The sequence below is a fragment of the Sturnira hondurensis genome, unplaced genomic scaffold (genome assembly GCF_014824575.4).
Source record: "Sturnira hondurensis isolate 20B ecotype Veracruz unplaced genomic scaffold, ASM1482457v3 Scaffold0013190, whole genome shotgun sequence".
Classification (NCBI taxonomy): domain Eukaryota; kingdom Metazoa; phylum Chordata; class Mammalia; order Chiroptera; family Phyllostomidae; genus Sturnira; species Sturnira hondurensis.
Genome location: NW_028085821.1, coordinates 1,814,569 through 1,828,907, shown reverse-complemented (window position 1 = coordinate 1,828,907; position 14,339 = coordinate 1,814,569). Strand labels below are relative to the sequence as shown.

The following is a 14,339-nucleotide window of genomic DNA, read 5'->3' as shown; positions in this document are numbered from 1 at the left end:
CAGCACTATCTTAGATGCTTTATTTGAACAATTTTTAACCTCACAATCATTCAAATAACAGTAATATGGATTATATCACTAATATAAATTCTTTTCCCCATGGGTCAGACCATAGATTAAATACTTTACTCACATTATCTTTCTTAATTCTTTTGTATGATGGGTACAGATAAGGAAACTGAGATTCAAAGTGATTAAAATAACTAGCCCAAGGTCACACAGCTCAAGAAGCTGTATCAGTAAAGAAGCACCTATCGCTTTAGTTACAGAAGCATACTGTATCAGAAAATTACATCACTTCTGAATTTAAAAGATGAATATCGACACTGTGAGTGGCATATGTACAATTTCTGAAATAAGGTGAACATAAAGCTGAAATGCTATGCTATATAACAAAGGAACTAATAAAAACATGAAAAAATGAGTTAATATAAATATGAACCTTACATGTTTATATTAAAATTTAAAATTATACTATTTCACTATTGAATCAGCATGATTTTATAGTTTTAACACTTATAAAGTATACCCACTTTCTTGCAGATGACATTTTAGCAAAACTTCTCAGAACCCTCAAAAACAGCACAAATGCATTTCTTTTTCTTTTTTTTTAAATGCAGCATATTAAGAATTCTTTTTTAAAATATTTTATTTATTTATCTTTAGAGGGGAAGGGAAGGAGAGAAGGAGAGAAACATCAATGTATGGTTGCCTCTCATGCATCCCCCGCTGAGAACTGGCCCCTGCGGGGAACTTGCCTGCAACCCAAGCATGTGCCCTGACTGGGAATCAAACCGCGATCATCTGGTTCACAGGCCTGCACTCAATCCACTGAGCTACACCAGCCAGGGCTTGCATTTCTAAGTTAATGGAACTAGAGGCACTCCACAGAACGGCCAAATCTGTGAATGATCTGAAGCAATTCTGACCTTGTTTGATGATCAGTCCCCAACGCCCTCCCCCTCCCACACCCCACTCCCTGCTTTCATTGGGCTAGAAGCTAATATCAGTCACTTAATGAACATTTACTCTGCATTAAGTCATTTACATTATATGTTTCAATATTATATATAGGTCTAAATTTAATTATCCCCATTTTCCATATGAAAAAATTAAAACTCAGAGATTACTTTCACGAAGGAACACATGATGGAGATAGCAGAGCTGGTGCAGCTGGAAAGCCTTGATTTATGAGTGGTGGATTTGAATCCAGGTTTACTTGTTTCACAGGCCATACTGTAGATATGCTGCTTCTTAATAGAATGTAATTAGAACCAAAATTATTTTCCTGGTACAACCTCAGCTTATCTTTTCCTCTCCTCCTAACTTAATGACATTGTCACAGAAAATACCTTTCTAGGGTCTGAACCAATGTAAAAATCAAATTTTCTTCATCAATTGTACTATGAGAGTACACCCTACTTAGGCTAAAATGTACGGAATCAATTAACAATCAATTTGCATGAAACATTAAAAATTATGTAAAACTTTACAAACATAATGAAGAATGATGTAGCCACAATTAAAGTATAAATATAAACCGGGAACATATATTACTATGAAAATGGTTACAAACTGAGAAACTTTCCTTCAGGATATTCTGAGACCTTCAAAAGGACACAAAGGCACTTACACTTTGATTCTTACACTAAAAAGAATCAATTTCCAGATACTCAACTTTTGTATGCATTGCTTCTGAAAACTGTTGCCTGAGTGTATCATCTACTCTTTGATAACTGCTCTTCTACCATTTTGGAACAGAAAGTCTTAAATCTCACGCATCCTCAATAGCACTGCAGGACTATGGTTAAATGCGTGACTCTGGAGCCAGAGAGGCTCTAGAGTTCCATCACTCAGCACTAGCTATGCACTACGGGAAAGTTAACTAACCTCTCTGTGTTTAAAAATGGGGAAAAGTAATAGTACACTGCCCTCATAGGTCATGAGGATTAGAGGAGCTTATATGTGGGCCACTAAAACAATGCCTGGTAAATAGTAAGCACTATAAATGTTAGTTGTTGTTATCATTTAAAAACCCTTGGAACACCTAAGGGAGAATTGGAAACAATAGTGTCCACAAAGCCTCCTTTTAACCAAGGTATTACAGTAGGGCTTCCTTTCTATCCCAGTGTTTTATTTATTACACTTAAAGGCAATGGTGGGCATTAGAAATTAGGTACTTTGGCCCTTTGGTGTGTTCTGAATTCAGCTACATTACAGCGTGATGACAATTCTTGCTGAATGTCCTTCCCTCCTCTATCCCTGAAGTACTGTCCAAAGAGTACCTATTACTCCTGAGACAGAATCTCATGTAAAATACAGAGAATATTTTAAGGAAATAGTGAAGGTGGTGACATCTTATTTCATTCAGATGACAATCTCATGGCAACTTTACCACAGACTTCTGAAGCAAAGAAGGTGAGAATGAATATTAACATACTTTCTTGGACTGAAAAACAGTGGGCTTTTTCTAAGTAACAGAAAGCAAGGTTGATTATTAAGCAAGATACTTTTAATAACAAACACTACCTTTATCAGATAGGTTATGCAGCAGACAGTTTTCATAATCAAATGAAGCAAATCTGCAGTGCCAAACCAGAGTTTTACAAAAATGTATTCAAAGCATAAAGTAAAAACACTTTATGAAAAAACATTGTATTGGTTTTAAAATGAACAGTATTTTAAATTTCCTAACTTAGTAGTCCTCAAAGTACAGTCTCTAGACCAGCAGCATCAGCATCTCATGGGAACTTGTGAGAAATGAAAATTCTCAAGTCTACCTGAATCAGAAACTCAGGGTATGGAGCCTAAAACTCAGCGTTCAAGCCCACCAGGTGATTCTGATGCACACTGAAGTTTAAAGCCACGGGGCTGACACTTCATAAATAATATATTAGATTAAACAAGGTACACCAAGTAAAAGAGAAGCAAGTATGATTTATACCCTTATCTTGATAGTATCTTTCTGATATATTTTCAATAAATGTCTCTAATGCCCTGGCTGGTGTAGCTCAGTGGATTGAGCATGGGCCTGAGGACCAAAAGATTGTGGTTCGATTCCCAATCAGGGCACATGCCTGGGTTGCAGGCCAGTTCCCAGCAGGGGATGCACAAGAAGCAACCATACATTGATATTTCTCTCCCTCTCTCCTTCCCTTCCCTTCTAAAGATAAATAAATAAAATTTAACAAACAAAAACAAAAAAAATAAAAAGAAAAAAGAAAACCTCTTTGGAGTCCTCAATAACTTAAAATAAATAAATAAATAAATAAATAAATAAATAAATAAATAAATGTCTCTAATGACTAAGCAACATACTTTCCTCAGTCATGTATTGTTAATTCTTTGATTTCAACAAAATCACAGAATAAGCTGTCAGAAGATCTTAAATATAATTATAATAATTTAAATTAATTCTAAAGAAGTTCAAAGAACTTCCAGCCAAGATGGAGGCATAGGTGGAAACACTGTGCCTCCTTGCACAACCAAGTTTAAAGACAACAAAGTTTTAGTAACAAAAACACACCCAAAACACAGAAAACTGAACTGTACGAAAGTCCAACAACAACGAACCATTCAGCCAGACTGGTGAGAGGGGCGGAGCCAGCAGCTATCAGAGCTGGGTGGCGCAGGAAAAGGTGGCCTGCTGACCCAGGCGCCCAGGCAGTTGGCAGATCCCAGGCATGGGGTGACAATGGGCAGACCCAGTAAGGCTGCGGGGTGGATGGCTGACCGCAGTCACACATTCGTGCACAGATAAACCAGGCAGAGGAGCAAGCAGTGATACCGACAGTGCAAACCAGGGCCCCAGCGCTGGGAAATAAAGCCTAAAAGTGCTGATTGGAAAAACTTTTGGGGTCAAGGTGCCAGGAGAAGCTTCCAGGTTCACAGAGAGTTTGTTGGAGAGACCCACAGGGTCCTGGAGGGTGCACAAGCCCACACACCCAGGAACCAGCACCAGAAGGGCCCAATTTGCTTGCAGGAAGCAGCAGAGGGGACCGAAATCTGAGAGAGAGCAGAACAAGTGCTACTGCTCCCTCTCTGATCCCGCCCCCACATACAGCATCACAACCCAGCCACTGGTACCCCACCCTGGTGAACACCTAAGGCTCCGCCCCTCATATGTAACAGGCGTGAACAGACCAAAACATCATGGCTCAAGAAGAACAGCTCAAAGGCCCAGAGCCAATACTTCAAAGCGACCAAGAGATAGCCAACCTATCAGATGCACAGTTCAAAACACTGGTGATCAGGATGCTCACAGAACTGGTTGATTTAGTCACAAATTAGAGGAACAAATGAAGGCTAAACTAAGAGAAATGAAGGGAAATGAACAGGAAACCAATAGTGAGGGAAAGGAAACTGGGACTCAAATCAAGGGAGTGGACCAGAAGGAAGAAAAAAATCACCAAACAGAAAACAATGAAGAAACAAGAATTCGAAAAAATGAGGAGAGGCTTAGGAACCTCTAAGACATCTTTAAACGTTTCAACATCTGAATTATAGGGGTACCAGAAGGGAAGAGGAACAGCCACGAGTGGAAAACTTATTTGAACAAATAATAAAGGAGAACTTCCCCAATCTGGAAAAGGAAATAGGCTTCCAGGAAGTCCAGGAAGCTCAGAGAGTCCCAAAGAAGGTGGACCCAAGGAGGAACACACCAAGGCACATCATAATTAAATTTCCCAAGATTAAAATGAAGGAGAGAATTCTAGAAGCAGCAAGAGATAAGGGGACAGTCACCTACAAAGGAGTTCCCATCAGACTGTCAGCTGATTTCTCAAAAGAGACCTTATAGGCAAGAAGGAGCTGGAAAGTATTCCAAGTCATGAAATCCAAAGACCTACATCCAAGATTGCTCTATCCAGCCCTGGCTGGTGTAGCTCAGTGGATTGAGCGCAGGCCTAGGAACCGGCCAATCGCGGTTCGATTCCCAGTCAGGGCACATGCCTGGGTTTTGGGCCAGTTCCCAGTGGGGGACGCATGGGAGGCAACCACACACTGATGTTTCTCTCCTACTCTTTCTCCTTCCCTTCCCCTCTCTCTAAAAAATAAATAAGTAAAATAATTTAAAAAAACACACAACAAGATTGCTCTATTCAGCAAAGCTTTCACTTAGAATGGAAGGGCAGATAAAGTGCTTCTCAGATAAGGTCAAATTCAAGGAGTTCATCATCACCAAGCTTTTATTATATAAAATGTTAAAGGAACTTATCTAAGAAAAAGAAGATAAAAAATACAAATAGTGAAAGGACAGCAAACTCAGTTATAAACAACCATACCTAAAACAAAAGCAAACTAAAAGGACAGCTAGATTAGGAGTGGAACCAAAAAAATGGAGATTACATGGAGGGTTAGCAATAGGGGAGTGGGAGAGGGAGAAGAGGAGAGAAAGTACAGAGAATATGTAGCATAGACAAGAGGTAGAAAATAGGGAGGAGGGCAAGAATAGTGTGGGAAATATAGAATCTAAAGAACTTGTGTCACATAGACATAAACTAAAGGTGGGGAATGGGGGTGAGGGGTGTGCAGGGTGGAGGGGAATGAAGGGGGGGAAATGGGACAACTGTAATGGCATGATCAATAAAATATATTTTAAATAAATAAGTTCAAAGAAGTTTAAGTTTTAATTTCATCTATTTATTGACATGAACTAGGTTTCCAACTTGTATTTGTAAGAAGAACAGATAAAATTGATACTGAACTCAAGAAAAAAAAATTCATTGCTAGACACACTTGAAGAATACGCTCCAGAGAACTAGGGAAAAAAGTCTTGTCTATCTCATTAAGAGATGTACTTCCAATAGTTTCACTTTTTATTTAACAGTTATTTAAATAAAAATTTATTTAAGTTAGTTGTTAAATAGTTATTTTTATTTAATAGCTATTAAAATTTTTGATGTTTTTACTGTTGTTTGATGTACTGTGTTACTAAAACTTGTAATTATAAAATAAAATTTTAAGCACAGTTTAATAAAGTAACAGGAAATTGAAAAACAAATTAAAATGTCTACATCTATAGCTGAAAAGTAGTGATAAGGTGATGGCTATGAGTTCAAAGAGAAAGAGATACATCATAAAATTTCTGATAGTAAGAGTGTATATTTTAAAAAATGGGTCATGGTATCAAGATTCCACTGGATATGAAACATTTTATTTTTACTTTAAAACCAATTTAATATACAAAAATATATTATTTGCAACTATTTAAACTATGATGAAGAAATTTAGATGTCAACCTAAAAATGGGTGAAGGATTACTTAGGTTTTCATAGTGAGGAGAGGAAGCGAGCAAAAAGTTTTAAAGGTAACCATTCCCTAAGAAAGCAATATTAAACAAACTAGGGTATGGGCAGGGGGGTGCGTGTGGCATGTAGAGAGCCAAACCATAAACAGTAACTAATTAAATAATTAAAAAACAACTTCTAGCAAAGATGATGTGTAGGTAGAAGGTAGACTCGCTTCACCTACTTGTACAACCATAAAAAGGATAACACCCAATCTAAAAACAAAAAATAACCAGAGATTCCAGAAAAATTAAATGGTATGGAAGTTCAACAACTAAGGATTTATAGAAGAAACATTCATCTAGACAGGTAGGAGGGGTGGAAAGGATGTGATGGGGTGCAGCGTGGCAGCTCTTGGGTGGCAGATGGACATTATGGGTGGTCCCACATTCACCTGTAGCAGAGAAACTGGGAGGGGCAACTTGGCAATGAGCAATCCCAGTCAGGCCAAGACTGTGTAGCCCAGGGTTCCAATGCTGGGAAAATAAAGCCTCATAAAATCTGGCTGTAAAAACCAGTGGGGAGTGGGGCAGTAGAAGAAACTGAAAGTCTCTCAGAACAGTCCATTTAAAGGGCACACAGGGTCCTAGAGCATACACAAACTGACCCACTCTGAGAATCAGCTCCAGGGCAGCAGCTAGAAGGGTGACAGCTGCTTACTGGAAGTGGGGATAGTGACTGGAAATGGGGCAAGAGCCAATCAAGTGTCACTGTTCTCTCTGTAACTCCTCCCCTACATACAGTGCCACAAAGTGGCAAAGTGGGTTGTACTACCCTGGTGAATATGTGAGGTTCCACCCCTTACAACATAACTGGTGTGTTGACAGGGGGAGTCAATGCAGCTTAACCTAATACACAGAAACACAGGTAGGCTGCCTACTTGAAGAGACAAAGAAATATGGCCCAAATGAAAGAACAGATCAAAACTCCAGAAAAAGAATTAAGCGACATGGAGATAGCCAACATATCAGATGCAGGGTTCAAAACACTGGTGATGAGTATGCTCGGAGAAATTACTGAGTACAACCACAAAATAAGGAAAGAAGTGAAGGCTATACAAAGTGAAATAAAGGAAAATACACAGGGAACAAAAAGAGAAGGGAAGGAAACTGAAACTCAAATCAATGATTTGGAACAGAAGGAAGAAACGAACATTCAACCTGAATAGAATGAAGAAACAAGAATTCAAAAAAATGAGGAGACTTAGGGACCTCTGGGACAACTTTAAACGTACCAACATCTGAATCATAGAGGTGCTAGAAGGAGAAGAGGAAGAGCAAGAAATTGAAAACGTATTTGAAAACATAATGAAAGAAAATGTCCCCAATCTCATGAAGGAAATAGACATACAAGTCCAGGGAGCTCAGAGAGTTCCAAAGAAGTTGGACCCAAGGAGGAACACACCAAGGCATGTCATAAATACATTAGCCAAGATTAAAGATAAAGAGAGAACCTTAAAAGCAGCAAGAAAAAAGGAGACAGTTACCTAAAGAGGAGTTCCCATAAAACTATGAGCTGATTTATCAAAAGAAACTTTGCGCACAATAAGGACCTGGAAAGTTTCTGTATGGCCATTGTGTGAGTTATTCTTGGCCCTTTATTATTTCAATTTACTAACATGGTATGCCTCCATCTAATGAGTTCTTCAATGCCTTTCAATACCATTTTATACAAGTCTTGCAAAACTTTTGTTGACAGTTCCAGGTTTTTTTCTATTGCTATTGTATATAATAGTCTTTAGGCTTACATTTTTTATTTATCACTGTTGTTTAGGAACTCAATTTTAGTATGTATTACCTGTAAAGTAAGAGGTAAGATCAACTGAGAAAATAAGCATCCTCCATTAAAAACAAAATGCAAGTAAAAAGAAATGTCTTGGGAAAAGTGAGAGGTAGGAGAGCAGGTGAGCTAAAAGATGGAATGTTTCTGATAGGACAAATGCAGGTGCAGAAAGCATTCTCCAAAGAGGCTGAGACTGCTAAAATATAAAAACAATAACTCAGCCGGAAAAAAAAAGTCCAAACACTGGAGAGAATGCTGGTTATTAGACAAGTCTGAATTCTAAGAAAAATATTAAACAGAACTGACCCAAGGGACTCTAGGAAGGGTGCAAAGTGCAGGTATACACGCTTGTCTATGTGTTTGTGTACATAAGCAAATGTGAGTGATCCTAGGCTCTGATTCTGCTGTTTAGTCCAAGTTTTAATATTATGGGAATATTATATTTATGTATTCTGATGACCATCTGAGAAAATTATAACATAATACATGATTGTGCTATTCTTGCCTTATCAATTTCTAATGACCAGAATCCTAAGAACCTCATTTGGGGTACTTACTGTTCTCAAAGTGGTTAATCTAATCCATCACACTCCTCAAAATTCTGCTTAACTTCATTTCTCTATTACACTATTCTTTCTCTGTTCTCACCTTGATCCTGCAGTGCCTGGAATATAAATATCTAAGAAATTAAAGTACATACTCAAGTTCTCCTTTACCCTACTACTATAAAATCTCAGTTCCCCACAGTGCATATTTAAATTTATCCTTAACATTAAATCTTATACACCAATAACCATACTGAAAAAGAATATATAAAAGCACTAACCTGGGGCAGATGGTACATGGATCTGGGTTTGAACTTGCTCTACAGCTTGTGTCCTAATTTCAGATAAAACTTGATGACTGGAACTTGGATGTTCGACAAGTTTTACTGCAGCTAGTGCATCAGGGCCAAACATCTGAATATCCATAGACACCAGACACACTAACATGTCTAAAAGAAATTAAAAGTCAATAGTTATCAATCAATACTATTATAAAACAATCACACTGCATAAAAATTAATGCTGTGCATAACAGTACTTCTCAAATGCCAGCCTATAAATCACTGTACATTAGAATTGTCTGTGGATATTCAAAAGATATTTAGGGTCACTCTCTGAAAACTGATTTAGTAGCTTTGGAGTTAGGGGCTAGGTATCTTCATTTTAAAAGAGCTTCCCAAGTGATTCTGATGTGTAGCCAGATTCAGGAATTACTTGTATAAAAGTGACATCTTAATTTCTCAATAGTATTTTTCATTACAAACTTTATTTTTAGTATGTATATGAAAGAAATAATTTGAATCACTGAGTAAAATGTTAACATGACATACTTTAGTGAGTATATTTATGACTCACAATCCATGATGGAGGTGAGTTCACTGGTTTAAGGATAGTACCACTACCAGCAACTAGAAACAGAAGGAAGTGTGTTTCACTCAGCTTTAGTTGCTTAATAGTAGCAGCTGACAATGTGAAACAGAAAGACCTGCTCCCCAGAGAGTCAAACATAGTTTTGTTGATTTTAAATTTCATACAGAATAATAGAAATAAAAAAAAAGGAATAGGGGATACTAATAGTCACATACATCCTGGTCTCCATTAAGATAGAGTTTCTCGTTCATCTAAAACAGGCAGAAAGAATAATACAAACAAATGTGGCTGAAAGGATAATGACTCCTTAAAATAAACAGTAAGCCCCTAATATCAACTGTGATTTATACAGCACCACATTAGGTATTTTCTCCTCAATAAAGAAAATAACTTAAATGTTTCTTTAGTTTAGACTTACCTATACTCTTTTCTACTTTTGCAATTTTTGTGCAAGCTACATCTCCCATTTCTGTGAGCATATATAGCACCTCGAGTGTTGAGATTACAAGCAGCACATCGGGTAAAGTGAGATGACAAATGATCTCCCTGTATGAGTCCTGATCGACATATTCACAAATCAAAACACCATTATCTTCTGCTTTGCAAAGATTTCCCAAAATTTCCATGCCTGAAAAGCATACATACATAAAAATGTACCTGATCTTTAACAGATGATAAAAAGTTTGTGCACTTCAGACAGATAATAAAAAGTTTGTGCACTTACCCCTCATCTTTAGAAATCTATCCCTTGACATTAGGCATTTTGTAACAGTATGAAACATCAGATGAGTAGTTTTGAAATCAACAGGGTCCAATAAAAGCTAGAAAAAGAAAGGACACTATTATTGAGGTAGGCTTCTTCCAGTATAGGACATTACACATTTAATAAAAATGAACAGAATAATGCTGCATAACTTTAAAAAATGTAATAACTGTAAGCATAGCCATAACTAAATTTGGAGTATCATTTCAAATACTTTTTTCCCACAAAAGTGTCTGATACTTCTATAATACCATTTTAGGCAAAAACTATGTCTATGTCAACACTGAATACTCTATAAATATGGCAAATAATGCCACATTGTAAAATTTTAAAGTAAATACTATCACTAACTATAAAAACTGTTTTAAGTTACTGTCACATGCTTACCTCAGCTGCAATATTTCCTAACGTGTCAAGGCCTAATTGCCTTAGAGAAATAAAATGACTATGTGCAGAAAGTAATAGGAAACGAAGACAGGTACGATTAGCTGCCAAGAGCTTAACATTGCCCTCCTCAAAAGAAAGATTTCGCAAAATCACTGCAATCTGAAGTACCCGTTGTCCTTCAATATCATTAATGCCCAGCTTTCGAGGTGGATGAAATAAAGATTCCCAAATCCATTCTCCTGATGTACCTTCTACAAGAGAAAACATATATTTTACTCATTAATATTTCATTATTATTGATATTTTAAAGTTCTTAAATTTTTTTCTCATTGACTTACCATGAGACTTGTTTCTGTCAGAAATGAGGTCACGTACTTCATTATCATCAACAATGTCTTTCCAAAACTATAATGAGAAATTATTATGCTTAATTCTGACAATTTGAAACAACTATTCTGTTACTTAAAAGCGGACATATGTACAATAAAACTATAACATTTCTACTTTTTTTTAGTTTACATAGATATCATTATATTTTATGTATTCACTGACTTAAATATTTGACTTTCTATAGTTCAGGAACTTACACAATAATATACCATTCTGTACCAGGGGGGTCTTAGCTTGGGACCCATAAATCCTTAAAAGGTTTGTGAAAGAAATCAGGGCATATTTGAAACTCGAATGGGGGAAAATATGACATCTTTGTGTTCATTAACCTCTAACTAAAATTTAGCATTTCCTTAGCATTTTCTTCAACTCCAAATGTTAGCCAACAAACCACAATAGTATTAGCAGCATCTGTGACATTGCCAACAATATAAATCAGATATTTTCTTATCACTTTACAGCTATGAAAAATATCTACAAATAGGGTTTATGCCCATCAAAATTAGAATAGTCATCAATCCCATTAATAAATTGCACACATAACCACAGTGCTCCTGTTTATAGACACTTCAAGACACAGGGACTTAGTAAATCTATATCTAGAAGAAAAACCAAACAGCAAGTGGTGAAGTGATGTGTTCCTGAATTGGTAACACAGATATTTCAGCTGCTTTCCAGTTTTCTCTACCTACAAACTGTTTTTTTGTTCCATATGTGAGAGGGGATGGTCAAAATCTATTTTTAATGTTCTTTCCCAGGCCAAGAAACAAATGCCTTTATACCAATATAGCTATACAAAATGAACTTTAACTTCCCCTTGTCAATGCCATTTAACTACATATTTTGTTATTTCTGTAGTCATATAGAAGCACACAGGCTATTAGTTCACTTTTTATTTCTAAACCCTCTGGCATATATATTTCAAAAATAATTGTATTTTACTCTGGGAATTAGGTTATTTTGCAGTGAATGTCAGTAGTTTGAAAGAAAGTTCACCATCAAAAGGAACCATTGCAAAAAATAAAAAAAGATAAAAAATGTTTTACAACAACAAAAAAAGAACTAGATATATGAAGAAAAAAGACAATGTTCAATAACCAAGAAAAAAAGGATCACAGAAAATTCAAATAATAAAGATATCAAACATGAAATTCAAAATGATCACAGATAAATAAAAGCTAAATCAAGAAAATATAATAATCCTAAATGCATATGCAATTAATAACAGAGGTTCAAAATACATGAAGCAAAAAATGACAGAACTGAAAGGGGATATAAACATTCATGATTACAGCTGATAATTTCAACACTCATCTCTCAGGAAACCATAGAATAATTATATAGAAAGGCAGTAATAATAGAGAAACCCTGAACAATACTGTCAACCACCTTGACTTAATTGATATAAACACTACATCCAATAAGAGTAGCATACACATTCTTCTCAAGTCACACAAAATATTCCCCCCAAAAGATCATATACTGAGCCCTAAAACAAGTCTTGGTAAGTTTAAAGGAACTGAAAACATACAGAATATCTTCTCTGACAACAATGGATATGATTAAAAACCAGTAATAATAATAATTATGAGAGTAATGCTGATAATAAAAGCTAGTTTGAAAATGAACTGCCAGAAATTAAACAGCGCACTTCTATGTAACCCATGAATCAAAGACAAAATCACAAGGAAGATTAGATAATATGTTGAATTAAATGGTAATAAAAATTCAGCATAAAATTTGTGAGACAGAACTAAAGCAGTTTGTAGAGAAAATCCATAGCTTTATATGCTGATATTAAACAAAAAGAAAAGTTTAAAACCAATGATCTAAGAATCTACTTTAAGAAGCCTAAAAGAATAAAGTAATGCTCAAAAAGTAGTATATTAAATCCAGGTGAATAAATGGAGATGGAGTCATTGCTGTGTTATCTAAGAAGTATACATTAGTAAAAGTAGTAATTTACTCGATTAAAATTAAAATTATAATCTCTAGAGTAATCAATGAGAGAACAAAGTAAGTGTAAAAACACAAAATTCAGTGATGGAAAATGAAATAATAAACAATATTCAGTCAAATCAATTTTAAAAAAGGTAAGAAAGTAAAAGAAAAAAACAAAACTGAATAGGCAGGACATACAGAAACCAACTCAAAATGTGGTAAATTTAAACACAATAGCACAATTACACCAAAATTACATTTAATGTAAATGGAATAAATGTATTAATTTAAAAACAAGCTTTTTCACATTGAAAAAACAGACCAAATATATGTTATTTACAAAACTCATCTAAAAAATTAAGAATAAGAATAGTCAAAAGTAAAATATAAACCATATAAACACACACCAAATGGAAGCTAATATATTGATATCAGACCAAAAAAGTACACTTAAAATCAAAGATACCTTCTGTTTAATGGACCAGAAAGCTGTAACACCTATACTAAAATTCAGTCATATATTAATAAGAAAAATTTTTTTAAAATTTTCAAAAGTTTTTAGAAATTAAGAAAATTCCCTTCAAATAACTTATGCATCAAAGAGGAAAGCACATGGAAATTAGAAGAGATTTTAAACTGAGTTATAATAAAAACATGAAATTTCAAAATGGAAAGAAAAAAGCTAAATGAGTGCTTATGTGGAATTTTATGGATTTAAATGTATTAGAAAAATTTAGCCTAAGAAGTTAGAAACAGTGTAGCAAGTTAAACACAATGCATATACAAAGAGATACAAAGAGCAGAAATTAATGAAAATGTGCAACAGAAGTGGTATCTAATCATCCTTAACTTATTTGTGTCTTGTTGATTTCATGTGATTAGTGATTGTACTGAGAGCCCTACTCTGCTCTGTGACTGAATATACAAATATGTTAACAAACATTTTGTGCATCTTACATTTAATTACCAATATTCTGAAGTTAAGAAAATAATATGCCTTACTATAACCAAGAAGCTTTGTTTCTAAAGGGTGGGGTGAGAAGGGATATAGAACTTCGGGTAAAGTTGTGAAGTGGGAAAATTTGAAATGCAACTCCCTATCATGTGAGAAATTTGACAGCATAATAACCTCAAAAAAAGGGGGGCAGTAGATAAAATGGACAGTCACTGCTTGAGATCCGAGTTTAACATAACTCCCTAAATATTTCACCACTAGCCTGACTCTGCAACCCCCATGGGTTTCACTTTACTATCAGAGTTACTGGAAAATCTCCAATAAAGAAATTAATACAAAGCTACTTTGATCAGTATTTCCTTTCAGGTTTTTGGCAAATGCAACACTGAAATGGAGAAATAAACTCTTCATCAAATCTG

General features: G+C 35.4%; 1 protein-coding gene across 1 annotated transcript in view; it reads right to left on the bottom strand.

The window, feature by feature from the left end:
• The window catches only part of ARID2 (AT-rich interaction domain 2), a 165,981-nt gene that overhangs the window by 61,018 nt on the left and 90,624 nt on the right, over nt 1-14,339 (bottom strand). The window contains exons 7-11 of the mRNA XM_037061084.1: nt 10,973-11,039; nt 10,635-10,885; nt 10,209-10,305; nt 9,903-10,112; nt 8,896-9,063 (exon numbers count right to left, since the gene is read on the bottom strand). Coding sequence (XP_036916979.1) covers nt 8,896-9,063; nt 9,903-10,112; nt 10,209-10,305; nt 10,635-10,885; nt 10,973-11,039 — 793 coding nt within the window. The remainder of the gene's footprint in view (nt 1-8,895; nt 9,064-9,902; nt 10,113-10,208; nt 10,306-10,634; nt 10,886-10,972; nt 11,040-14,339) is intronic.